The sequence below is a fragment of the Argopecten irradians genome, chromosome 5, assembly GCF_041381155.1.
Source record: "Argopecten irradians isolate NY chromosome 5, Ai_NY, whole genome shotgun sequence".
Lineage (NCBI taxonomy): Eukaryota > Metazoa > Mollusca > Bivalvia > Pectinida > Pectinidae > Argopecten > Argopecten irradians.
The window spans coordinates 30,417,931-30,445,302 of NC_091138.1; the positions used below are offsets into that span (position 1 = coordinate 30,417,931).

Below are 27,372 nucleotides of genomic sequence, written 5' to 3' on the forward strand. Positions count from 1 at the left end.
TAAGCACTATTCTCAATATGTTTTGGTTTATGAAGTCATAGACAAAAAACGAATGGACATTCTTTTTCATAGAACTGAGCTTCGCGATATTGAGAATAATGCTGATATCAGCTCAATCAGGTATTAATTAGACATAAATTTCAATGATTTTACTTACTTTTACAATATAACAAAATGTTGTGGCGCATTGATATCTTATCAAACAGTTCAGTTTGGCCAATGGCTATGCCGCTTTTAAAATATCATGCAGAAACGTTATTTCGGTAAGCTCTGTATGTATGACGTCATCATGCAAGTCTAACCAACAGAAATGAGTGTAACATATGAAATAAATAATTCAAATATGTATCATCAAACGGAAGCACACTGAAGACTTTTCACTGACACGAAAAAAGTTTATTTAAGCAATAAACAGTTACCAAATTGTAGTATATAGTCAATATGAATACAATTTGGGTGACAGATAAATTGAATGTCGCCCGTAAATTGAATGTCGCCCGTTAGATTTTATCTCTTGATGTGACAGTTAATATCGCGCAATGTAGATACCCTTCTATAGTAGTGATGTGGTTCCGAATCAGGTAGCAGTGTACAGTAAGACCGAATGGTGAGATTTTTATAAAGCAGAAAGCCCCTGTTTTATTATATGCATAAAATATTAAAAAATGTATATGTCCTAAAATTGGTGAATTCAATCTAGAGAATTATATGCAGGCTTCACATTTGCATAAAGAAATTCTCCAAAATGGGTTCGAAATTAATGGTTTAGAGGGTATCCGAATGTGCGTCTAAGATGGAAAAACTCAATACTGTAGCAGCAGAAATTGATAGCGGGGGTACGAGGTAAGATTGCTCAAAAGTTTAATGATATACCTATGTCGAAATAGGCTCAGTTCCGCTATCACGGTAGTGATGCTTGGTTTTAAACTGTGTTCAAGAAAAAAAATTCTCCTAGAGGGGGTGTAATTTTGGGTTGAAAATCCCATTTTTTTTTGCATTTTTTCAAAAAAACAAATTTGGTTACCATGATTTTTACAGGCTCACAAAACCACAAAAAGCAGATCTGTCCAAAAATGAACTCTGCATAACAATTGCAAATGTTGTGTAGATTAAAAATATATATACTTTTATATAGATGTTATTTAAGGTTAAAAAGCTGTGTGTACATAATTAAAGCCTGCACTTTAGTTGCTGAATTTTTCAAATCTACTGTACACTGCCACCTCAGCGCTTGGGGAAGGACGCTGCTGAGTTGATTCATCTGATGATGGAATTCTATTCCGCGTGAGACTAAGTGATTTATTTAAACCACATATTTTTACGTAGGATAATGGGATTTTGTGCCACTAGAAAGGTAAGATGCAATCTTATTTAAATCTGACTTTTCTATGATAGTTTTGTAGGATATTGAGTTAATCCAATAATATTAGATCTCGATATTGAGAAACTTCTGATGTGAGATCTAATGCCCGAACCCTATACGAGTCTTCGCAAGTTCCGCCCTCGAATTTGAGCGGAACTTTGACGCTTAATTACGAAGTGAAAAAACTTACCAGAATGTCAAAAAACAAGTATAGCGTGAATCAGTAGTTATCCATGAACATATCCTGGTATAAAAATAGGTATGACATAACATTAATCTACGGAATAATCACACATTTAAGAGCTGGCCCATAGCATCGCTGTATAATCTAGGTTAATTCCTATTCAAATTTTCGTCACTTCCGGTTTATCAAATTATAGTACGGTGTATCAAATGGAAAGATAATATTAATAGTGGTAACCAAGGTTGTTTATATGCACGGAAACAAGTATTTTTTATTAGTTCTGATTGATTCTGGAAATATTTAAATAAATTAATGCATTTTAGTCGAAATACTGCAAAATATTTCATAGATAATGATACTTTTACTTTCCGTCACCATTCCGTAATTTGTAACAACCGAGTAAAAATGGCGACCGGGTAGACTTACAAATAGTGGTGGGGGTATAGAAATGTCTAAATTCGGTATAACAGTGCAATAGTGACGTTTTGAATTTTGGATTTAACATGATTTGGGATAATTCTTTCAGGATATAAAAGGTTAGTGTAAATACAACTTGAAATTTTGAATTTATATCGAGCCAATTTCTGCGCCGTGTGAATCCTGCCTCGATTGTTAGAGGTTAGACACGACGTAATGATCAAAAGTGTCTCGTCGTGCTATACCTCTAACATTGTTGGAGTAGATATTGAGTGTGCCTGGTTTCGCTTTTATGAACTCTTTATGTTTCTATCAGTCTGTCAGATATCTGTCGATATTAATTAATGAGTTCTTGTGATAAAGTTGGTTCTCATTAGTACTGTCGTCGTTTTTCTTCGGTCTAGCCTAGCTTCGGCATAATACCATGCCGAGCGCCTCCCCCAAGAGAGTGGCATCAAACAGCTTAAAAAATCGTCACAACTCAAAAACAAGAGGCCCAGAGGGCCTGTATCGCTCACCTGGTTTGTAATGCCAAATAATTTTCTGAATACAGGTTCATTGTTTCTTTTCTGAAGGAATTTTAATATTTACCTCTATTTCCCCTATTGGGCCCCACCTCTCCTACCCCCGGGGGATCAGAGCCAAAATTTATACAAGTTCTGTTCCCCTTCCCCCAAGGATATTTCTGGCCAAATTTGGTTACAATCCATGCAGAACTCTATGAGAAGAAGTGATTTAAAGGATTTACCTCTATTTCCCCTATTGGGCCCCACCCCTCCAGCCCCCGGGGGATCAGAGCCAAAATTTATACAAGTTCTGTTCTCCTACCCCCAAGGATGTTTGTGGCCAAATTTAGTTACAATCCATACAAAACTCTTGGACAATTAAGTAGCAATTTAAAGAATTTACCTATAATTCCCCTATTGGGCCCTGCCCCTCCTGCCCCGGGGACCAGAGCCAAAATTTTTACAAACTCAGTTCTTATTCTCCCAAGGATATTTCTGGCCAAATTTGGTTACATTCCATGCAGAACTCTATGACTAGTAGCGAATTATAGGATTTACCTCTATTTCCCCTATTGGGCCCCACCCCTCCTGCCCCCAGGGGACCAGAGCAAAAATTTATACAAGTTCTGTTCCCCTTCCCCCAAGGATGTTTCTGGCCAAATTTGGTTACAATCCATGCAGAACTCTATGAGAAGAAGTGATTTAAAGGATTTACCTCTATTTCCCCTATTGGGCCCCACCCCTCCTGCCCCCGGGGGGTCAGAGCCAAAATTTATACAAGTTCTGTTCCCCTTCCCCCAAGGATGTTTGTCGCCAAATTTGGTTACAATCCATGTAGAACTCTAGGACAAGTAGCGATTTATAGGATTTACCTCTATTTCCCCTATTGGGCCCTGCCCCTCCTGCCCCCTGGGGGTCAGAGCCAAAATTTATACAAGTTCTGTTCTCCTACCCCCAAGGATGTTTGTGGCCAAATTTAGTTACAATCCATACAAAACTCTTGGACAATTAAGTAGCAATTTATAGAATTTACCTATAATTCCCCTATTGGGCCCCGCCCCTCCTGCCCCCGGGGACCAGAGCCAAAATTTATACAAACTCAGTTCTTATTCTCCCAAGGATATTTCTGGCCAAATTTGGTTACATTCCATGCAGAACTCTATGACTAGTAGCGAATTAAAGGATTTACCTCTATTTCCCCTATTGGGCCCCACCCCTCCAGCCCCCGGGGGGCCAGAGCCAAAATTTATACAAGTTCTGTTCCCCTTCCCCCAAGGATGTTTCTGGCCAAATTTGGTTACAATCCATGCAGAACTCTACGACTAGTAGCAATTTATAGGATTTACCTCTATTTCCCCTATTGGGCCCCGCCCCTCCTGCCCCCGGGGGGTCAGAGCCAAAATTTATACAAGTTCTGTTCCCCTTCCCCCACGGATGTTTGTGGCCAAATTTGGTTACAATCCATGTAGAACTCTATGACAAGTAGCGATTTAAAGGATTTACCTCTATTTCCCATATTGGGCCCCGCCCCTCCTGCCCCCGGGGGGTCAGAGCCAAAATGTATACAAGTTCTGTTCCCCTTCCCCCAAGGATGTTTGTGGCAAAATTTAGTTACAATCGATGTAGAACTCTATGACTAATAGCGAATTAAAGGATTTACCTCTATTTCCCCTATTGGGCCCCACCCCTCCAGCCCCCGGGGGGCAAGAGCCAAAATTTATACAAGTTCTGTTCCCCTTCCCCCAAGGATGTTTGTGGCCAAATTTTGTTACATTCCATTCAGAACTCTATGACAAGTAGCGATTTAAAGGATTTACCTATATTTCCCCTATTGGGCCCCGCCCCTCCAGCCCCCGGGGGGTCAGAGCCAAAATTTATACAAGTTCTATTCCCCTTCCCCAACGGATGTTTGTGGCCAAATTTGGTTACAATCCATGTAGAACTCTATGACAAGTAGCGATTTAAAGGATTTACCTCTATTTCCCCTATTGGGCCCCGCCCCTCCTGCCCCCGGGGGGTCAGAGCCAAAATTTATACAAGTTCTGTTCCCCTTCCCCCAAGGATGTTTGTGGCAAAATTTAGTTACAATCCATGTAGAACTCTATGACTAGTAGCGATTTAAAGGATTTACCTCTATTTCCCCTATTGGGCTCCGCCCCTCCTTCCCCCGGGGGGTCAGAGCCAAAATTTATACAAGTTCTGTTCCCCTTCCCCCAAGGATGTTTGTGGCCAAATTTTGTTACATTCCATTCAGAACTCTATTACAAGTAGCGATTTAAAGGATTTACCTATATTTCCCCTATTGGGCCCCGCCCCTCCTGCCCCCGGGGTGTCAGAGCCAAAATTTATACAAGTTCTGTTCCCCCTCCCCCAAGGATGTTTGTGGCCAAATTTGGTTACAATCCATGCAGAACTCTATGACTAGTAGCGATTTAAAGGAAATGTTGACGGACAGACGGACGACGGACGGACGGACGGACGGACGGACGGACGGACGACGGACGACGGACGACGGACGCCGCGCCATGACATAAGCTCACCGGCCCTTCGGGCCAGGTGAGCTAAAAATTATAAATTGTAATAAAAAATATATCAAAATTCTCAGTTATTTTGGTTTATAATTAGGTAAACCACCTAGCATGGCATATATCTCAGGCAAATATAGCTACAAGGTTAAGATATAATGTTGAGGAAAATTGTTTTAAGCGGAATACAGCACCACGGTCCTAGCCAGCACCGGGCCCAGTCAGCCCCGGTCCTGGTGAGCGCCAGCTCAGCTGTTTGACACTGTTGCCCCAAGACGTTCGCAGTGATGTTGAGTCTAGTGTACTCAGTAAGGGTTATCCCCCTTTAATCATCAAAATTCACAACACTACAATTTAATTTCAGTTTTCGGAAGGCACGTCACTATTGCTGAGTACATTTTTATGCTGTGTAAAGCTCAAACGATGTGATTGTTCTTAAATTAAGTTGAACATTCCATCAGTTTAAGCTGAGTTTATCTCGAAATTACACGGTGTAATTCTACTTCAAACAGTCAAAAGCTTACCACCAGGTACCTTGAAAAACTCTCAACTCAAGCCCCATGCTGTATTTTTCCTTGTGTTTTCCAATCAAAGTAGACTAGTTTTTAATTTCCTCCAGTGTTCCGGACACAGTAGCAGACGACGTTCTAAGACGCTGGACGATGTTTTTATGACGTTTTAATTAATTTGGTATTTGGAAAGCGTCCAAATAGTAATTACTGCAATTTTAAATGTTTTCGTCTTGATTTTCATTTTAATTTCATTAATGCTAACTTTTTTAATTTAAAGTTTATTATTTCGAATACAAATCCTATGTGATGATAGGCTACTACAAATGTAGCTTTGTTTATTGTTTACTGGCGGCCATGTTTGTTTACATTGTTTGTATTCCTACACAGAGACCTCATCACTGTAAATTGCAGACATACTCTCATATACTACAATTTGGTATACTAGTGTTATATAGGCGAATGCAACATGGAATGTAAATATTAAGGTTTAAAGTTGTGTTTTTTGGTAATTGGTAAACTGAAATGTACAGGTTTTTGCATATTTTGCCAAACGTTTTACAAACAACACATTAATCTACGAGTCAACAATAATATCTAAGATTAGGACGGATACACTGACATTTTATATCATACAGGCAAATAAAATTCACTAGTTTAAACAGGGTCTTAAACTTTAATATCTACCACCAAAGTCTTATGTGTCTTATGTCTTATACAGAATAACCCTGATCCCATTGTGTATAAGGAAGTTTTACTACCGGTGTATAATAAATGCCTTTATTTTCCTTTAATATCATCTAAATATATCCAACCGTGCTAGTCAATAACACACAATATATGAGGAAGTTAAAGTAACGATGCTTTGTATTTCAACAACGCCGCCAAGCGTAAAAGTGTAATATTAATATTTTTTTAGTGTACAATTACATAAATATGTGGTTTGTTGATATATATCCTTGTTCATACTAAACCAGTACCTCACATCACTTTTCTAACAACGCATGGATTTTTATCTATACTGAAAAATTACGGCAGGATGTATTCAGTGATCAGGAATTTTATATTAATGAATGTTTGGCCGATACTTTGCACACTGGGCTGGACTTCAGAGGCCAGTGAGCGGACAGTGATACATGAACAGGGACAGAACATGGCGTTTCACCCTTCTGATGGAGAAAACAGAAATGGTGATCTGGAGAAGGATGACATCTACATACAGTATATACGAAAGACTGGTGACTGTTCTGTGATTTTACTACGATGAATGTGTTTTGAACTTTTTGTTCAGTTTAATAGTTATCATCCTCGATCATTCAGGGTTCACTATAACTGTAATGATATCTATCCCTGGAATGTCATACAAAAACTGCTGGTTCTGAGTATAATATAACGACATAACGATAGTGATAGTAACCCCTGGTGTACCGAAGATGAACAGCAGTTGGACCTATTCAACGAGTTTTAGTTTTAGGTGAACACCGACATTAATATAAGTGAACACCTACATTAATATAGGTGAACATCGACATATATATGAGTGAACACTGACATTAATATAAGTGAACACTGACATTAATATAAGTGAACACTGACATTAATATAGGTGAACACTGACATTTATATAAGTGAACACTGACATTGATATAAGTGAACACTGACATTAATATAAGTGAACACTGACATTTTATATAATTGAACACCGACATTAATATAAGTGAACACTGACATTAATATAAGTGAACACTGACATTAATATAGGTGAACACTGACATTTATATAAGTGAACACTGACATTAATATAAGTGAACACTGACATTAATATAAGTGAACACTGACATTAATATAAGTGAACACTGACATTAATATAAGTGAACACTGACATTAATATAAGTGAACACTGACATTAATATAAGTGAACACTGACATTAATATAGGTGAACACTGACATTTATATAAGTGAACACTGACATTAATATAAGTGAACATTAATTTGACTAAGAATACAAAATGTGGCTTTGGTCGAAAAATACTAACATTGTGATGTATATAATTATTTTTTCTTTCTTTTTCATACTAAGTTCGACTTTCTGTATGGCTGAGTGTTTTTTCCATACCTATATATTTGTATTTTCACTGCAACTTTACTATGTAGCCTTGCCAATCACCGGTAAAAAGCAAAACAACAAAAGAAGAAGAAAAAAAAAAAACCTATAATTTCTTATTTCATCATTTCAACAGATGTTTCATCACCATGCTTTGCTCGCGATAAGATATTTAATGCACAAATCATTACGCGTCAGAATGACGTTCATACGAAAATGAACGTCAAATCGTTAGTAACGTGTATAGAGAATATACTGATAATGTAGATAAACTGTCATTATTAAACTGAAGGCAGGTCAGGAGAAAACAACTGACCAATCACAGGCCTGCAGAGATTTCCTTTGAAGATTACATGGAGCTCGGGAGCGACGCCAATTTCAAAGCAACATAATCAACCGCAGTGGTCCGCAATTCGATTATTTCGATGTACCAGAGGACCAAACTACCTACTCAGACCATTTGTTGTCAAATACAGAGTCTTCATTTTGGGTATGATAATAAAGTAATCCAGGAGACATAACAACAGTGAAAGTAACCCTGAAGTACCGAGGATGGAGATTTGGCGTTGCATATTAATAATGAAAACTTTCTGAACTTATGATTTTGTTTATTTTCAATCATTCACGAGAGGCAATTACTTATTTCGGGATCGAGTTTCGTGTTAGATTAGCGATGTCTCCACAACCCGGCGATCTATGTGTTGAGGAAGTTAAACTTCGTGACCTTTCGAATGTTTAAATCCGGAACTATTTTCCTCTTCAATTTATCACACATATGATGTGCACGTCGCAATAGGGTAGAAAACTTATAGTCTTGTCCTTATAATAAGATTAGGGGCAGGTCCCTACCCTGAAAAGATTTGGATTCCGGTACCCACGTGGTGACTCGATAAACTTGAAACACGTGTATATAATGTGTAAACATCCTGTTGTCTGCTTACCTGTGAATGTCCGGAAGTCACAAGTAGGCCCTAATGGGTTCATGACCTGATTTGGATGAATATGATTGTAAGAGCTATTGTTGATATTGTAAGGGTCTCACCTCATTGATGTCTCATCTGTGTTATGACCAAGCATGGCAGATATCTGAGTCACTAACGGTACAACCCTGACCGTCGCTGCACTGGAAGTATTTTAGTGTCTTCAAAGCACAGCCTACCATACTGTGACGCGCTGTGTATTTATATCGCTCAAAGCTTTGGAGGAAATACACATATTGTTCTACAACTATTTCTCTCTTAATGTGTCCTGTCAAAATACACCAGAAGTAGCAGACGGTCAAGTGTGTAATTGTTCCCTATACACGATGTGACGCCGGGACGGGACGGTCGCTACTTTATTTGCCATATGCATATAGACAATTATGACATAAGGTTATTGAATCCCCACGTGCTGACGGAGGGACCATTCGGCTTATTTTGGAGGTAGCTGAGGAGGGAATGTGATGAAGACGAAAGTGTTCGGTTTAGTGGGAGGGTTCACATCTCTGATGCAGGTTTTCGCCCTATGTACCCCCTGGTGGATTATCGTTCAGAGGGATGAACGCCGGACAGTATATGGACTGTGGTATACACTGTCTTGTGAAGTGTCCCAGGGTGTGTCCTTTTGTAAGACTCTGTACCACCACGCGCCGCACGAGGAACATGACGTCATCAAAGTTGTATGTAAGTACATAGTATCAGTATTGTTCCCCCCTTTATCTATTCTAATAATAACATTTTGAACATATTATTTATCATATCTCATTTTGTTTACATACATTGAGCAATTTCGTACATACAGGATATGCTGATACTGCCAAAGATATAAGTGCATATATAGATATATGTGTGTACATTTTGTGTATTCAATGTTGCGTCACAGCTAATTAAATAAAGACACATTAATTATACTGGTTAATCATGAGTTATTACTGGGGTTTTTCAAATATTGATATGTAAACACCCTCAAATATATTTGACTAACCACCCTAAACCCGCATACATAATTCCAATAAATGTTTTACGATGTTTTTGAAAGTTATACTGCATTTCTATATAATAATTTTCTCCTTACATAAATCCGTATGTCTCCACATACTTGTTTATATTACCATAAATAGTAATACAACCAGACCAGAACCGATATATTCGTATGACCTATTTTTACCTGAATGTATATATTATAATAAGCCATGCAGGTGTGTATCGTAAGGCGACTTACTTAGCTAGGTAAGTATACCTATAAACAACTATAAGACTGTCCCAGTTTACGAGGTGTGATGATGGTGTAGCCATAACAGTTTATAGTCCGGTAAATAAAACTACACGTGACAGAGATCTTGTCCCCGATCGTGATATTGATATATCAACTCTCAGAAGCAGATATCATCCACATATCGGATATTGATGGTTATGTAATAACTTTCTGTGAAAAACTCCGAAATTAATGACGAATGACACAAAAATAAATACCTTCAAGATATCAGATACATGCAAATATATATATTATTCTGTATCATGGGAACGCACAAGCTATAGGTTCCTTAATGTATGTAAATAGCGAAGAAAGTAATATAAGGCTGACTTGGTTGTAATAAAATTTACACACGTCACCTATACAATAAACACAACCTTCGTTGATACAAAATCCAACATGTGACAGTTGCCAGGTTCTGACCATTGCAATGGTATGTGGTTTTTCTCCTGGTACTCAGGTTTTCCTCCATCAAAAATAAACCTAGCAGTCCGTAAATGATGCTGGCTATTACTAAATTTAAATAGAGTGTTTAGCTAAAAAACCAATGTGAGGTTATTGCTAGGTTCTGCCCGTTGGGCGGTGGTTTTTCTTTACCAACAAATAAAACACCTGTCACGTCCATAGATGACCCTTGCTTTTACCCTAACCTTTCCTAAACCCAAGTACACGTAATTCCTGGTCGCTAGCTTGATCACATCATCATCATCATCATCATCATCATCATCATCATCATCATCATCATCACCATCATCATCGCCATCATCATCATCATCATCATCATCATCATCATCATCATCATCATCATCATCATCATCATCATCATCATCATCATCATCATCATCATCATCATCATCATCATCATCATCATCATCATCATCATCATCATCATCATCATCATCATCATCATCATCATCATCATCATCATCATCATCATCATCATCATCATCATCATCATCATCATCATCATCATCATCATCATCATCATCATCATCATCATCATCATCATCATCATCATCATCATCATCATCATCATCATCATCCATCATATCATCATCATCATCATCATCATCATCATCATCATCATATCATCATCATCATCATCATCATCATCATCATCATCATCATCATCATCATCATCATCATCATCATCATCACCATCATCATCATCATCATCATCATCATCATCATCATCATCATCATCATCATCATCATCATCAATCATCATCATCATCAATCATCATCATCATCCATCATCATCATCATCATCATCATCATCATCATCATCATCATCATCATCATCATCATCATCATCATCATCATCATCATCATCATCATATCATCATCATCATCATCATCAATCATCATCATCATCATCACCATCATCATATCATCATCATCATCACCATCATCATCATATCATCATCACATCATCATCACCATATGCATCATGTGCATCATAAATGATTTTTGCACAATCATATCAGAGTTAGAAATTACCCGTCTCGCTCTTTTCACTGAAGCATGTCTAAAGCATACACTGTACTTATTACAAAAAATACCAGCTCTGTGTCTTGTTCTCCTAGATCCAGAACATAAAAAAACTTTATTAGAATTATTTTGAACCCCCGCGGACTTCACACATTCCATACCTGACAAGATACATCCGCGAGATTAATGTCACAGAGGACAAGTGTTGATGTGGTTTAGTCAGTCCCATCCTTTCAGTGTCACGGGGACATTCACTCCAACAGCAAGGATCAAATTGGTCAACATTACTTTATAAAAAAAGACCCAGATCGTATAACTAAAAATATAAAACGTAAATCTAAATATAAGGTAGACACGTATCGTTATCTGTTTTGACGGAGTTTGCACATGTTAATTCAACACGGATTGGTTCTGCTTTTGGAGAAAATTCAAAGTTCTTAGGTCAACAATCACCGACCTACCATTAGTACTTGGCAATTTACCAAAGACTGCCAGAAACTCGCGACAAACATGTGGTAGACTTACATATGTATAGTAGAATGTCAGACGCCCTAACCGGAGTCCCGTAATCGATAGCAAACAGCGTCTGCTCGTTCAATCATGATGTAAAAGATAAAAGAAATGTCAAAGTTGGATCCTGGGGCAGTGGGAAAGGTCGAGCCCCGGGGGTAGAGGGAAAGGTTTAAGTGGCGTTAGCGTGCTTGGTACACTATGATCGCTCAGGAAGGATATATTACATCACAGCCAAGAGGAGGATGCTCTCGTTATTTTGACTGTCACTATGACAAGTAGATACTTGAACTGAACACTTTCAGCAAGATTTCATACAATTGTATGTGATATATCACAATTTTGTTGATGCAAAAAACGCTTGAAAAATGACGCAGCGCACTGTCCGTTTCCGGTATTCGTCGTTGCCTGTCGGAAATCTGTTACATTTTGTACATCTATCTATAAACTTAAGTTTAGTCATTTCAACCACAGGGATCTGAGAAATAGTTATAATCTATATTATTTGGACCCACCAGAGTGTCCATAGATTATACCGTTATTAGAGGTTTTCGGGGTGTAGATAAAAAAATGGTAAAATTCATATTCTACATGGTATATATTTGACACTCTGGTGGGTCCAAAACTCCAAATTGATATCAACTGTACATTGTACCTGTAACTCTTTCTCAGATTCCTGTGATTTCAACGTATAGTACCAAAATGTATTATATCGCTCTATATTTGCCCGTATTATTATTTGAAACATTGTTATCACGTAATTATGATTTCACTGTTTTGAAATTTAAGAAAATGTTTTCAAATTCATATTTGGAGTTAAAACGATAGAGAAAATCCGATAATGCTGATTATATAGGCAAAGTTGAATGAACAAAAGTGGACGCTATTGGTTCTTCTCTTGGAGAGAATGAAACAAAGGGAAGCAACTCTGATAGGTCAGAACGGGGATGGTTATTTATTTTGTAGTAGATTAGTAGTTTTGTTTTGTTACAATGTCTTGAGTTGAACGCCACTGGGTTCTGTCCCCTGGTCGAGACACACAATAGACTATACAAGTGGTAGTAAATGTAGTTTCTGCTCCTTGTTAGCGCTTGGCATATCTAGAGTGGGACGACTGGATTGCTGTCGACGTTACAATGTAAAAGTATAGGGCGCGCTGTCTGGTGTCTTCGGTGGCATGCTTCAGTGATATAGTTCTATAAATAGATATAACATTAACATGGTTACAACTTCCTCCACCTCCTAAAACATACAGATGTACAGGAGAGGTCGTCCTAAGTGACCTCATCTGCCAAATAGGACGTTAATCCTAGAACTAACCAAACAACATAGAAACAATAGAGTAATATGCAGAAACATGTCGCTCACATTTTGTATTTGACCAGACAATGGTACGCGTGATTATGGCTAACGATTTGTCTGGGTGTGTTGTCAACACTCTTTGATAAAATATGTACATTGTGCTAACAGAATGTTACACATGTTGTAATGCTATCATCTACCCCCGCGCACGTGAGAACGTGCATAGCTGTCGTTGGCAGCAGGGCAAGTATCTTGCACTCCCCCGAACTGTTGGATTGTTATGTGTCTGTCAAGATGTTGAGCGACAGTTGACATCTGTTTGTTGTGACAGGGGTATATATGATATCCTCATTATACATCGTTACACACCATTCATAAAATTGTATAATGGAGCCAGATAATATTTTTGAGTTCACACAGAGACACAGGGACTTGATAGCCATACTATAAAGTAAGGTGTAATTTCGACCTGTGCTATAATCGCTCTACATTTTCAGATATTTTTTTCTGGGAACGAGAAAACTCTGTGGAAAATTGCCTAAAAGATTTAGCAATCGATAATTTGTCAAATGGTATCCCTCACTGTAAATAATTTCTATATACGAGGACAGGTATATTTCTTTTACAGATGGAAGTATCTCAATTTCGCAAGAGCGTCGGTTATGACCACATCGCAATATCGAGCGTAATTGCGAGGCATCTTAGATTACTGTAATGTTGAATTTTGCTTTACGTCTTAACCTCTAAAATCATTTTCTTAGAAATTGATTTGTCGATAAATACACGTGAGATATGGTAATGACCACCTTACGAACGGCGGTCCTAAACCTTCAATTTCTGCTCAAGCAAATTCATATTTATGTTAGACATCGTCTTGAACATTTAAATTATCGATCCGGTAAACTTCCTGGCAAACAAAACTACCAAGCGGTGTTTTCCAAATTGTAATAACCGATCGCTTCAGTCTCCGCACGCCTTCCCTGTTGTAATTCAATCAAACTGCAGTGCCGATACTTTTCTTAACATTGATTTTTGTCAGCTTTTAGTACGAGTTGGCATTTTACGGCGCTTGGTGTTATTTCTTCACAAACTCCAGTTGAAACAATGACGACCAATTGTCACATTGATGGCAAGTGTTCCGCTTTTAAAGATTGGATTCTGCACTTCATTCTTCGCCTGGAGTGTTTATATAACCTCGGCAACATTTAGGATTGTTACAAATATATTGTTTAGGTTTCTGGGTAAATCAGTCAAGATTTGTTTCTGTTTTATCTATTATATCTAGCACAGCGTCTATTGGATTTAAAGGGGACCGACCGCTTTGGGACAATAGTTAAGGTGCTTTGCATTCTAGCAATTCAACAAGGAACCGATACCACTAGTCCTGTGCACCTTCTAGATAAGTAGCTAAGGTGTCTGATATTTTCTAAAATAAACTTTATTTATTTTACATCGATTGCGAAACCAGTTATACAACTTATAGAAATCACTTTCCATGGAACGGAGAAGCACGCGAGGGGTCTTAGAGTGGGATGAAACCGGAGTGTCCGGAGAAAACCCACGTGATCGGATAGATGACCAACGACTTTTTCACGCCCATGCCGGGGATCGAACCCCGGCCGGCTAGATGAAAAGGCGAGTGGCTTAACAACTTTATCCAAGGGTTCTGATATTCTAGAGTTAGTCATGCACCTCTGAAATGAAGTGACCAAGCGAGTGGTTAAGGTTTCTGATATTTTAACACTAGCTTTTGCAACTCCTTTTAAGAATTCGAATTCCACGTGTGGCACTTGCAACGAAATGCCTATTGGTTCGATGGTTTTTCTTTGGGAACCACGTCAATCCTTCGCCATTTTGCCATCAATTTATACAACCATGGCTGTTTAAAGGACACAGGCAAAAATAAAGAAACGATTTAATGTAATTCATTCTATTGACCTTTGAGCAATTTATATTCTGTATATGACATAAACCAGAACCATCCTTCCAGTAATATACCTTGAGTTTGAAAAAATACAATTTGTATGTAGTTACACCTGGTTCATACCTACAAATGATAAAGTCTGCATTCGCTTTATTCATTGAAACTTAACCACAATTTTCGTAATGGGAACATCGCTTGACGCTCTGTGAATTGGGGGAAACATAATTGCTATTTTTAAAGAGCTGTCTTGTGACAAACTTTTGATTAGAACCAATCTCGTTCCTTCGCAACACTCCCTTGTTGTTACATGATTTTACATAAGTTATAGTTACATAGACGTTTTCCTGTGTATTCACCTTTTTTTAGTACACAAGTATATGACGGTCAATTAGGGCTACCTTATGTGCACCTTTTCTGATGAACCGTATGTTTCAAAGAAATTAAAGGATTGAATTTAATTGGTTAGGCCATCTCGCAATTTCGCGATCTTGCCTCGCAACCTCGCGACCTCGTGCAAAGAGTCAGTAATTTGCACATGCGTATTGACTAATTTTCAGACATGCATATCTCTTGTCTCAGTCGGTTTTGGGTTGAGATTTTGGGAAAGTATTTGACTCAATAAAATTATTGCCAAAATATATACACTTACACTATATAGGAATGTGTTGCTGTCAACTTGCTGAACTTGAAGGCCATTCTTATTTTGGTTTAGGCCAGACCGTCGACGCCGACGATTTTAAGTGTTTGAGGGCAGCGCCTGGGCATTGAAGTTCCCTGCCAGGAGCTCGCTGTGTCAGAATCGCTATACCTATATAGAGTAAGAGCGGGTTTATCGGCAGACAGAAAGGCTATATTTGTAAATTCCACTCATTGACTAACTGTTACTTTCCTTGACACTAAATGGAAATGGCGTGCTTTTGAATAATGTACTTACAAAAATCGCGAGTTGGTAGACTATGCCTGATCGATACACATGGTGTACTATATATAGGGGAATGGAAAGGTTTGATGAAATATTGTCATATGTTTTTATTGTGTCTACTATTGTTGTAACTACATATCGACCGGCATAATGAATGTTTAAGTATCGTCTAGACGAATATATTTTTCGGTGAAGGTTAAAGATCAAAATATAGGTCGAAATGACCTGCTTTCAATGAATAACACGCTTTGTCACTATGGCAATCTTGAGTCACAAGTTTAAAGTTTCTGTAATCAGCAGTTTAGAAGATAGAGCTTGGATAAACATTTTGTCAAAACTAGGTCAAAATGTATACTACATTGTATGTCACAGTGACCTAATTTTGGTATAAGACTTACATTCTTACCTACATTTAGAGGAGACAGTGACCTTAATATGGTGTGTGGTGATATTAGGGGATGAAAATAAAGCTCTAAAATAATGTCACGGATATCTTAAACTTATTTTGAATACTGACATTTTCCCATGGCATAATATTTACTCACAGGCTTTTGAATCTATTAGAATCAAGTATTACACAAATAGAGGTATCAGGTACCCGTACACGTATATTAAATATATATAACCAAAAGCCTGTGATTTATTTGTCTATACAATTTGATGCAAATAGACTTTCTCTTGGGTTCTACGTCAGCTCACGAAGACAAATATTCGTGAAGCCTTGCTTTCTACAATTCAGCGTCCTGATTGTTTCTCGGCTCAGTATAAGAATGTTCCTTCGAGTCAGTTGAAGCTACCGAATAGATGAATCTAAACTAACTGGCTATAGTCATGCAATACAAATGACGAACATGCCTAACCGTTACTTTTCTTGACACTAAATGGAAATGGCGTGTTTTTGAATAATGTACTTACAAAAATCGCGAGTTGGTAGACTATGCCTGATCAATACACATGGCGTACTATATATAGGGGAATGGAAAGGTTTGATGAAATATTGTCATATGTTTTTATTGTGTCTACTGTTGTTGTAACTACATATCGACCGGCATAATGAATGTTTAAGTATCGTCTAGACGAATATATTTTTCGGTGAAAGTTAAAGATCAAAATATAGGTCGAAATGACCTGCTTTCAATGAATAACACGCTTTGTCACTATGGCAATCTTGAGTCACAAGTTTAAAGTTTCTGTAATCAGCAGTTTAGAAGATAGAGCTTGGATTAACATTTTTTGTCAAAACTAGGTCAAAATGTATACTACATTGTATGTCACAGTGACCTACTTTTGGTATAAGACTTACATTCTTACCTACATTTAGAGGAGACAGTGACCTTAATATGGTGTGTGGTGATATTAGGGGATGAAAATAAAGCTCTAAAATAATGTCACGAATATCTTAAACTTATTTTGAATACTGACATTTTCCCATGGCATAATATTTACTCACAGGCTTTTGAATCTATTAGAATCAAGTATTACACAAATAGAGGTATCAGGTACCCGTACACGTATATTAAATATATATAACCAAAAGCCTGTGATTTATTTGTCTATACAATTTGATGCAAATAGACTTTCTCTTGAGTTCTACGTCAGCTCACGAAGACAAATATTCGTGAAGTCTTGCTTTCCACAATTCAGCGTCCTGATTGTTTCTCGGCTCAGTATAAGAATGTTCCTTCGTTGAAGCTACCGAATAGATGAATCTAAACTAACTGGCTATAGTCATGCAATACAAATCTTAACATCTAACCAATTTGGTACATTTGTAGTTCTAACGTGGGTTTGGGATATATTATCAAGACGAACAACAACTTGAATGTATTGATTTTGTCATTATCAATTTCTCCCTGGAACTGTTTGGCATGCCATGGATGGGAATACGGTAATGAAATCTTATGAATGTCACTACAATCAAATTTTAAACACACGATGGAAGCCAATGTGTGGCTGTGTACTCTATTTGTTAATACAGTTGTACCGCTTCGGTTGATTTCTGTTGTATTTCTTTCTGGAGTCTAGAAAGTTAATGTCAGTGTTGGTATTAATTGTGAATGCATATTGTAGAAGTGTTTTAAGTGGTTTTAAAGGTGATTAAATTAATGTCCTTGACCTTCATTGCGTCATTCTCGATATTCCAGGGGTTACTATCACTGTCGTTATATCCACCCCTGAACTATATCATAGTAAATATGAAGGCTTTTGTGCGACAATAGAGGACCAGGTATATTTTTGGTGTTTTGATGTACATCAAAAGAATCGAATGACGTAAGGTACGCTGTAGTTGAATGTAGTTTTAAAAATTGTGCGTCACTTTTTCTCTCCAAAATGCCTTCAGCTTTACTTTGACATAGTGCGGGATGGATATAACGGTAGTGATAGTAACCCTTGGAGTATCGATGATGTCCTTGCGTGTATACGCTGTATTCAAGTGAAATAGAAATGTTGTTTTGAGAAATACGCACGAGTATTGTACTGATTTTGGTGAAATGCTTTCGTTTTATGCATGTACATGTGTCATATATAAAAATGTTTCTATTTTGTTGAATCCTTTCCCTCGGCGAAATAGAAATGCCAGTGTGTTATACATGTGTTTTGGTGAAATAGTACTGGTGGTAAAGCGTACGAGTCGGTCTTTCCTTATCGTGGTATCGTCCAAATATCGATTGGCGATGTAAATTGAATTAATTGAAGGTTAGGCTATAGCAGGGTATGTTATTGGCATGTAGTTCTCTTAAACATACATTTAACGTCCTGAAATTGCGTAAACTGATATGAACAACTCCATGGCATGTGGCTCTATAGACACACATGCCGCGGCCCATATACACATCCCGTATTGTTGAAATCGTTCTAGTTCGTACTGCATGTTATTTCCTTTCCAAAATAGGTTTTAATTTTTCTCATTTCGAACCAGAAAACCTATTATAAGTTCGTTCTCATTTCCAAATAAATAAATGTAACAATAGTGTTTTGCAAAAAAAAATGTGTATTTTTTTTCTTTGCGTATAAGTCTGGGAAGAAGTGAATCAGATATTTGGTAAAAGTTTCCTCTATCCCTTACACCACACTTCGACATTTATAGAGATAAGTGTCTGGTGTGGTTAATAAAAATTATTAATTGAAGCGGAAGGTGAGTCCTTCCCTTGTGACATGCCAGTTCACGCACCTCTTTCACGATTTTTTTTTAGATATTTTCAAATTCCAATGACCAAACATGTCCCAACTTCGCTAGCCAAGGATATTACTAATACTAGCGAAGTTGAACAAGTCCATGATGTTACAAAATTCATTACTCCTTTCAAAATGTTCGATGATATTAAGCGTCAAACTTGATACATAGTGTACAGAACGTTACACATAGTAACTTACAAGTACAGTTCTTTGATCCAACCAAAGGACACTGCCTTTCGACATTTGTTCCCTGACGAATTCAAACAAAGGGAGGTAACTCTAACAAATCGAAATAGTATTTTGACAGGTTCAGAGTAAAATCGGCCAATCAGATTCGTGTTTCCATACATATGATTAGATACAGCAAAGACTTAGATGAAACTTATCAATCCTTGGATTTAGGTTTCACAATTTTCGGTTAATTAACACTGTTGTTGCGGTTGTTGATTTTTGTTTCTTTTTTTTCAGCAAATTTCCTAGAATTCGAGATCGAGACAATGGTAGGTGTTTGTGTGTGCCTTGTGGCGACAGTTCTTGGTACCGTGTACAGACACCGTCAGGCCAACAAAGATTCCCTGGGGTACGGTCTGTGTGCAACTCTACTTCTTATTGTTTCAGGTAATTGCGACCGCGTTCTTAGTACAATGTATATTACAGAGTTGTCTGGATGATGAATGGATATTGCGTCGTTTTCTCTGAATAGATACGACGTTATGTGCTTACAAATATGTGACGAACTGTAACAATTTATTTTAAACCTTCCCCAAAGGGCAGATAACTCGGTAATGTAGACTGAATTTTCGGAACGTGTAATGCCGTATCTTAGAAACTTCAATAAAACCACTACTGATATATATACGTCAGTAATATATAGCTGATCTATCCGCGTTTCGTTCTACAAAAATTAATCGAAGGGAAGTAACTCCGATATTTTAGAGACGATAAGAGCAGCCAATCAATTGCATGTATCTATCTCAAGGTCAAACACTAACGATTTTTTTCTCCAATTTTTAGCTCGCCTATTCGAAGAATAGGGGGAGCTAATGTTGTCACCCCGGCGTCGGCGTCGGCGTCCCATTTCACGTTAAAGTTTTTGAGCAAGTTTCTGTTTCGTCAATTGTTTAAGCTTAAGTCATCATAAATGTTTATTATTTTATTTTCCTAATGTGTATGGATGCTGAACGTGATAATACAACCAATTTGAGGCCCTTTAGGTTTTTTTTGAGTCTGTTAATTTGTCATATTTCCATGTTAAAGTTTTTGAGCAAGTTTCTATTTTGTCTATTGTTATAGCTTAAGTCATCATAAATGTTTATGATTTTACTTTCCTAATGTGTATGGATGCTGAACGTGATAATACACCAATTTGGGGCCCTTTAGAGGGTTTTTGAGTCTGTTAATTTGTCATATTTCCATGTTAAAGTTTTTGAGCAAGTTTCTATTTTGTCAATTGTTTAAGCATAAGTCATCATAAATGTTTATGATTTTATTTTCCTAATCTGTTTGGATGCTGAACGTGATATACAACCAATTTGGGGCCCTCTAGGGGGTTTAAATATTTAAATGTTTAAATGTTTAAATAGTAAATACTTGAACATCAACTTCTTCTGAATAGGCGAGTTTTGCTGTTCTCCAACAGCTCTTGTTTAAATAATGAAATATATACATATGTAGTAGACCTATATCGTCAAAATTCCATCCTATAAAACTAGTGCCTTTTGCAATATTTGGAAATCAACTAACTCGAGCTTGATATATACCAGTTTGACTAAAGTACAGATCCTTATTATCACTACGTTGGAAAAGAGGATCTGAGAAAATCCCATTAGGAGTCATGTCCATGTGACCTTTGTAAATGGCCAATTAAATTGCTTCTGGCAAAATTTTGACAGTGAATTTCAGGGGACGAAATAGTTTGAAAATCCGTCAGAATTATTTTTGTGTACGTAGTCATCTCGCCCAAAGAGCACAACTAAGCTAATTGTATGTGAATATTGGGGCGAAATGGCGTTGTCAAGTGATATAGTAATGTGTAGAAAATGGATTTGATCTGTAGTACACGTGGTATAAAGGTCATATGGACGTGACCCCTTATGGGATGTTGTGAGATCCTCTATGTAACGGAGTGGTAATAAGGATCTGTATTTCAATCAGATTGCCCTATATACCGACAGCTTATCCACAATTTGCATAACATCATCTTTGTTTTTCTTTTCAGGGGCCACGGTATGGGTGACAATAGGAAAACTTATAAAAGAGAACGTGGACTTAGCTGGACATGAAGCTATAGATATCCCATGGTCACTCATCATATCTGCGCTGTCCAGCACAGTTCCGCTGGTCCTAGCAGCCCTTACAGTGCCCTTACTGGTCAAAAACATTCGTGAACTGAAGCGTGATCGTGTGGCCGCACGTGCATTGGAGGACAAAATCCAATCAAGCACGGCGAACTTGTACACGACGGACATCAGCATGGACCGTCTTCCTGGCTACCATAATATGGGAAACTCGCTCACCCCAGCGCCAAGTTTCTCCACGCTCGACTCGACAGCCTTTCCTGGCGGCTCCGTGACGTCAGAGACGATCAAAACTGGAGAGATTTTTCTGTGATATATAAGCAGTTGTTTGTGATAAATGTTTCTCGTTATATTTATCATTATTTAGTCAGTTGTTTTAAGTGTAAAAATGATGTGAAACATCAGCAATATGGACTTTTTGGTACTGAGTAATGGTTTCTTTATATTTTAGTGAAGGTATTGGTTTCTAGGTGTATTGGGTTATGGAAGTAGCATAATTAATGTTTTTGTTTTTGCGAAAATCTATAACTTAAGACAGTAGTCTCGTTCAGCCAGATTCTTGCTTCGTAGCGACAAACGTCTTGTTGGACTAAACTACAGATTTGAGTAGAGCGTAGCCTAGGGGAGAATAGCGAACTAAGGGAGATAATCAGTCTATCAATCAATACCTGTTAGAGAAATGGCAATTCACTCTGGATAACGGAATCACTGATTAATTGCATATGACAATTGTAATGTGGGATATTGTTACAGTAGTACATTACAGAAGTAATAATTGTCTGATACATGTGCCATATACTTCATTTTTCATTGTTTACGAATTTCTTTATGACTATTACTTACTGTACCATATATATTTGTATTTAATTTGCAATCATGAAATAAGCTATTCCAGGTATTGGTAAATGTGACTCACTGGCATATTTTTGACAATCACTGTAATAATAACTCTGGGTAAAGTGTGTGTTTCAAGTGTGTGTCAGGGACGACAACTCACAGAATAATTCACTACAATTTATCTTATATTGTTTTCATTAATACATCTCCACAAGGTCTGTATGATAAGTACAACATAAGGACCTTTAAGTATCTTACATTTAAGTTCATATAGTCAGTTACAATGTAGGTATTTAGAAAATGCATTGGCCATTGGTTGTTTTTAAGGTCAAATGCAGTAAATAACTCAACGAATAAGGTATATTATCTTAGTGTGAAAGAGTATTGATTTTGTTGACAAAAGTAGCTGAGCACCTGCTGTACCTCATTCGCAACCCCTCCTATAATTTTGTATGTTTTGCATGTATACACAAAGGCGAAGTGGTCCCAATAATAATATAATTTCATATCAAATTTGAAAGCTTAATTCTTTAACATAAAAAAAACGAAACGCGGTATTTCATACTCACGTAAAGTATTTTATAAACAATCGATAATGTAGACATATTATTTACGTGTATTTTCTATTTTCTATCCTAACTTAAACATAATACATTATAGCTATCTCTTCTATCAGAGTTACTGCCTTTCGTTTCACCCGTCGGTCCGGACGAATCGTGTAAATGTAACAACGATTCCGAAAAATAATCTAGAGATGTTTATTTCCGAAGAATGCCCGAAATTTCTTCGAGAATCGATATTGCGATTTGGAAAGAACTATCGAAGGGAAGTAACTCTAATAGATCATTTATAAGACAATCTTAACACGTCAAAATGTTATTTGTATTAATTTGCCTGTGATTGGCTTATTCTGTATTTGATTTTTGTCAAAACATTTAGCCCGGAATTGTTTCATTATCCTGAACGCATATAGATAATCCTGAATTTGTGACCCATTCTTATATTGCAATTATTTTTCCTCTATACTATGATCTTCATTCCATTGTATTTCATAGAGATCCTTATAGCACGACTCTCGATTACATTCCAAGTCTGTGTGTCTTATGTGTGCAGTACGTGCATGTGTGTGGAGAAATAAAGATACAAACGGCTCCGTGAACAATTCGATTGAGTTTATCATAAAGGGAGAGAACTCTTTTTAAGTATTTAATGTATAACATGTATCTACAATGGGACGTTTTCAGCTAACTTCTTTTACAAGCTATCCTTCATAACTTACATGCATTTATTATTGTTTTAAAGTCACATGACTTAAGCTTTGCTTTTCTTATTTACTTGTTAATGTTTTATACATGACAAAATAAAACGGATACGAAAAAAAGTTTTGTTTATGCTTCAACATTTAATAAAAAAAAAATGCTCCCTAAATTACAAATGGCAACAATCTACAGGCTTCACTTAAGGTAGTGAGCGATACATTCCCACAAACTGACCACTATACATGTATTAATGAATTAGACACAAGAATCTGTACTGCACATTTTGTAATATGGAAACTCTGCATTATAATTCATTGTCTCTATACATCAAAATATTATACGTACATATGTTTTCCCCAATGCTACGGTTGCTATTTTCACAATGTATTTCAGAGAAAAATATCGTGATACATAATTATCTACACGAATACTACAATGTATATAGTGTATCTTGAATTTTGACGATTGAAGATCAAAGGTCTCGAAAGAAGAGGAAAATAAAACAGACGCACACAATTCATTTTTTAAATAGTATACTAGAGGTATTGTGATATTCTATGGTCGCTTATAATTACAAAGGCATGCGTTAGATGATATTTTTGTAATGCAAGTGTCCGTGGAAAAGGTTTTTTGATGGGGTAATTTTATCAATACTCTAGGGGTTACTTTCACTGACTTGATATACTACCCTGGATTATCTCATAGTAAAACGGAAGGCATTTCAGGACAACAAAACTGACCAATCCCAGGCCTGCAGAGATTTCCTTTTGGGATTACAGGAAGAGCGACGTCTGACTTCAAAACCACACAGTCAACCCCAGTGTACCGTTATACTATTCTTTTGAATGTACATCAAAGGATCAAATTACATTTGTCTTCTGCTACCTTCAGTTTTGATGTTGCATACTCCAGGGCATCCTCGATACTCCAGGGGTTCCAATCACTTGCGATCTCTACACCCCTGGACTATCTCATGGTGAAATTGAAGGCAGTTCAGCGAAAACAACATTTGGCCAATCACAGGCTAGCAAAGATTTCCTTTGAAGACTACAGAGAGAGCGACGCCTAACATCAAAGCCACGTCACACAGTCAACCACAGTGTACCGTTATACGGTTCTTTTGGTGTACATCAAATGACTAAAATTACCTGTTCTATTCTGTCCATGGTTGTAAAGATCGTAAGTGATCGGAACCCCTGGAGTATCGAGGATTCTGTCCATGGTTGTAAAGATCGTAAGTGATCGGAACCCCTGGAATATCGAGGATGATTCCAGGGATGGATTTATAACGTCTGTGATAGTAAACTTTGGAGAATCGAGGATTCTATCATCTATTTCATGATAGATAAAGAATAATAGAATGTACTTTTGGTGTAAAAAAACAAACCAGTAAACCAGAAAATTATACAAACGATTGATGCTAATTAGCAGAGAAGGAAACCTGAGCACAACCTGATCAAAATCCTTACAACCACTCCGTGCAAAACCCATAAGGGGTCATGCTCATATGACCTTTATACCACCTGTGCTTCAGTTCAAATGGCTTTTCTACACCTTGCTATACAGTGAACTGCATTCAAGCGTCCGGATTAGACTCCTCCCTCAAATGTTGTAACATTTTGTTACGACAGCCAATGAAATCTCTGGGAAGTTACCTCGATTGGTTAGACTCCGTGTGGTGTAGCGCAAACAATGTTGACTTCAAAGAAATCTACTGATTTGACTTGGTCACACCTTTGTACCAAAGATTTGTTAGCATACACTTGGAGATAAAAGGTTTCAAACAGCTTTTTAATTCAATAGTACCATATAACCAACGAAAGACAACAACACTATATCTTGATAGCTTCGTAAAACATTCCCAACATTTCTACGGTTGTAGAACGAATATACGTACCCGGCCTACTATACCTTTTGGCCACGACATCATATTCTGTCTAAAAGTCTTTTGAGCTACAATATTGCAGCTAACACGGTTGTAGCTGTATATATAAGCTCAAAAAATATTTTTGATTAGGGTTACATTGGCAAAAAAAATAGGGTCGGTAGGTAGCGATTTTTTTTTAAATTTTTTATATATATTTATATATATTTTTTGTCAAGTTCAGATGCAAGTTCAGAGCTGTTTACTAAACAGATATATAGCAGATCTATAGCTCCTATTTATCAATAAGATGATTAAACATTAAGTGTCTTTTACTCTTGACTCTTTATTTAACAATGAATAATTGGAGATTTGACTAAGAAAGAAGGTATTAACATATTAGATTGGCCTAGCGTCAAACTATTAATAGGAGTATCTTTTTAGGTACAAAAAATTAGGGTCGGGGGTAAAAAATTAGGGTCGGTCGGGTAACCCTAAACAGACATTTTTTGCCTAATGTAGATGTTTCATCCGGAAGCAGACATCCCACGTCTATTTGTTAGTTGTTTGAATTGTAATGTTTAAAAGTATGCTTATAAATACAATATATGTAGATTTCCATTCAAACCTATGATAAGTTGTGTCTAAAAGCACTCTATTGTAGTTCAAGAAAGCATAATTTGACGTTTGGAATATACATGTACATGTATAAAGTAACGACTCTCTAGCTCATGTGATTTCAAATAAAATAGTATTATCAAGTTAAGATACCAAATATCAAATTTCAACTCACTTTAACCTGTGACTATGGCTATGTACATGTAGGTCATGACTATATACATACATGTAATGCTGTTTTTATTTTACGATTTTGTATGCCAAATTGTTGCGGTATTAATGATTGAAATTGCGTACGCTTTTGAATGTGCAACAGCTATAACAGGTAAACTCCGCCCTCAGTTAGACTATCGCTGTTACTAAACTCCGCCCACAGTTTGACTGACGCTATTCCCGAGCCGATAAACGCGCATACGACTGGTTGAAACTATTCACGTGATTTGTGGTTTGAACGATCCGAAAGGCAATTCCGGACGCTTGAACGCATTTCACTGTATCAATTGAAAATGCCATTTCGTTCCAGAATCATATACATTTACCTTTGTTGTGCTCTTTGGGCAAGATGACTATGTACACAAAAAATAATTATAACAGCTTTTTCGAACTATTTCGTCCCCTGCAATTCACTTTCAAGATTCTGGAGGACTGCTTCAGTCTATCATTTAGTGAAAGATAAATTTGAAGTAAACACAAAACACGACTATCAATGACATTGACAAAACAACCGCGTAAAACATACACACACCATCATTTTTCAGAAATAAGCAATATGTTACACGTACAGTATGTAAAACATAACACAGTCAGTGCAAAAAGGTTAAACTACATGGCAACGTACCGTCATAATTGGCAATATTTGAAAAATGATTTTTTTTCAGATACACTATATTTTATAATGGGAAAGTGTGTTTTTCAATATACTGAAGACGATAAATAAAACTGTAACGTGCCCTTGTAATGATATATTGAATAAATATATTCCAAGTAGTGAATACCTCTCACTCAAAGATCTAGAATTCGTACATCTATGTAACTACCCGGTAGTTTCCGTTCACTGTCAAGTGGTGTAGCGGAAATAACCGAGCTTTGTCATTAAAGGGGTACCCTTCACTCTCATATTAAATGTATTCCAATTATACAACAGAATAATATCACTGAAATGATTTATTTAGAAAATGCATTTCTATTTTTTCAATTGATATGAAATATATATACAGTTTTGATTTATTTCCGACTAGATATGCTCGTAAAAACACATTTGTTTGCTCCTTTAAAGGCCCCTTTGACCGAAATCACGAGCACGAAATCCTGTGAATCGGGTACATAT

General features: G+C 37.0%; 1 protein-coding gene across 1 annotated transcript; it reads left to right on the forward strand.

Moving 5' to 3' along the window:
- The first annotated feature begins 7,253 nt into the window (after positions 1–7,253).
- Positions 7,254–23,701, forward strand: LOC138323499 (uncharacterized). The gene is made up of 3 exons (XM_069268153.1): positions 7,254–9,273; positions 19,639–19,788; positions 21,389–23,701. Exons 1-3 carry the CDS (start codon positions 9,054–9,056, stop codon positions 21,778–21,780), a joined length of 762 nt encoding a protein of 253 aa, XP_069124254.1. The 5' UTR covers positions 7,254–9,053; the 3' UTR covers positions 21,781–23,701.
- The last annotated feature ends 3,671 nt before the right edge of the window (positions 23,702–27,372 follow it).

What these genes read in the sequence shown, in the direction of transcription:
- LOC138323499 (XM_069268153.1), top strand. Translation starts at nt 9,054, where the DNA reads ATGAAGACGAAAGTGTTCGGTTTAGTGGGAGGGTTCACATCTCTGATG. An exon ending in TGACGTCATCAAAGTTGTAT is followed by an intron (nt 9,274 to 19,638) that starts GTAAGTACATAG and finishes CTTTTTTTTCAG; the next exon opens with CAAATTTCCTAGAATTCGAG. An exon ending in TCTACTTCTTATTGTTTCAG is followed by an intron (nt 19,789 to 21,388) that starts GTAATTGCGACC and finishes TTTTCTTTTCAG; the next exon opens with GGGCCACGGTATGGGTGACA.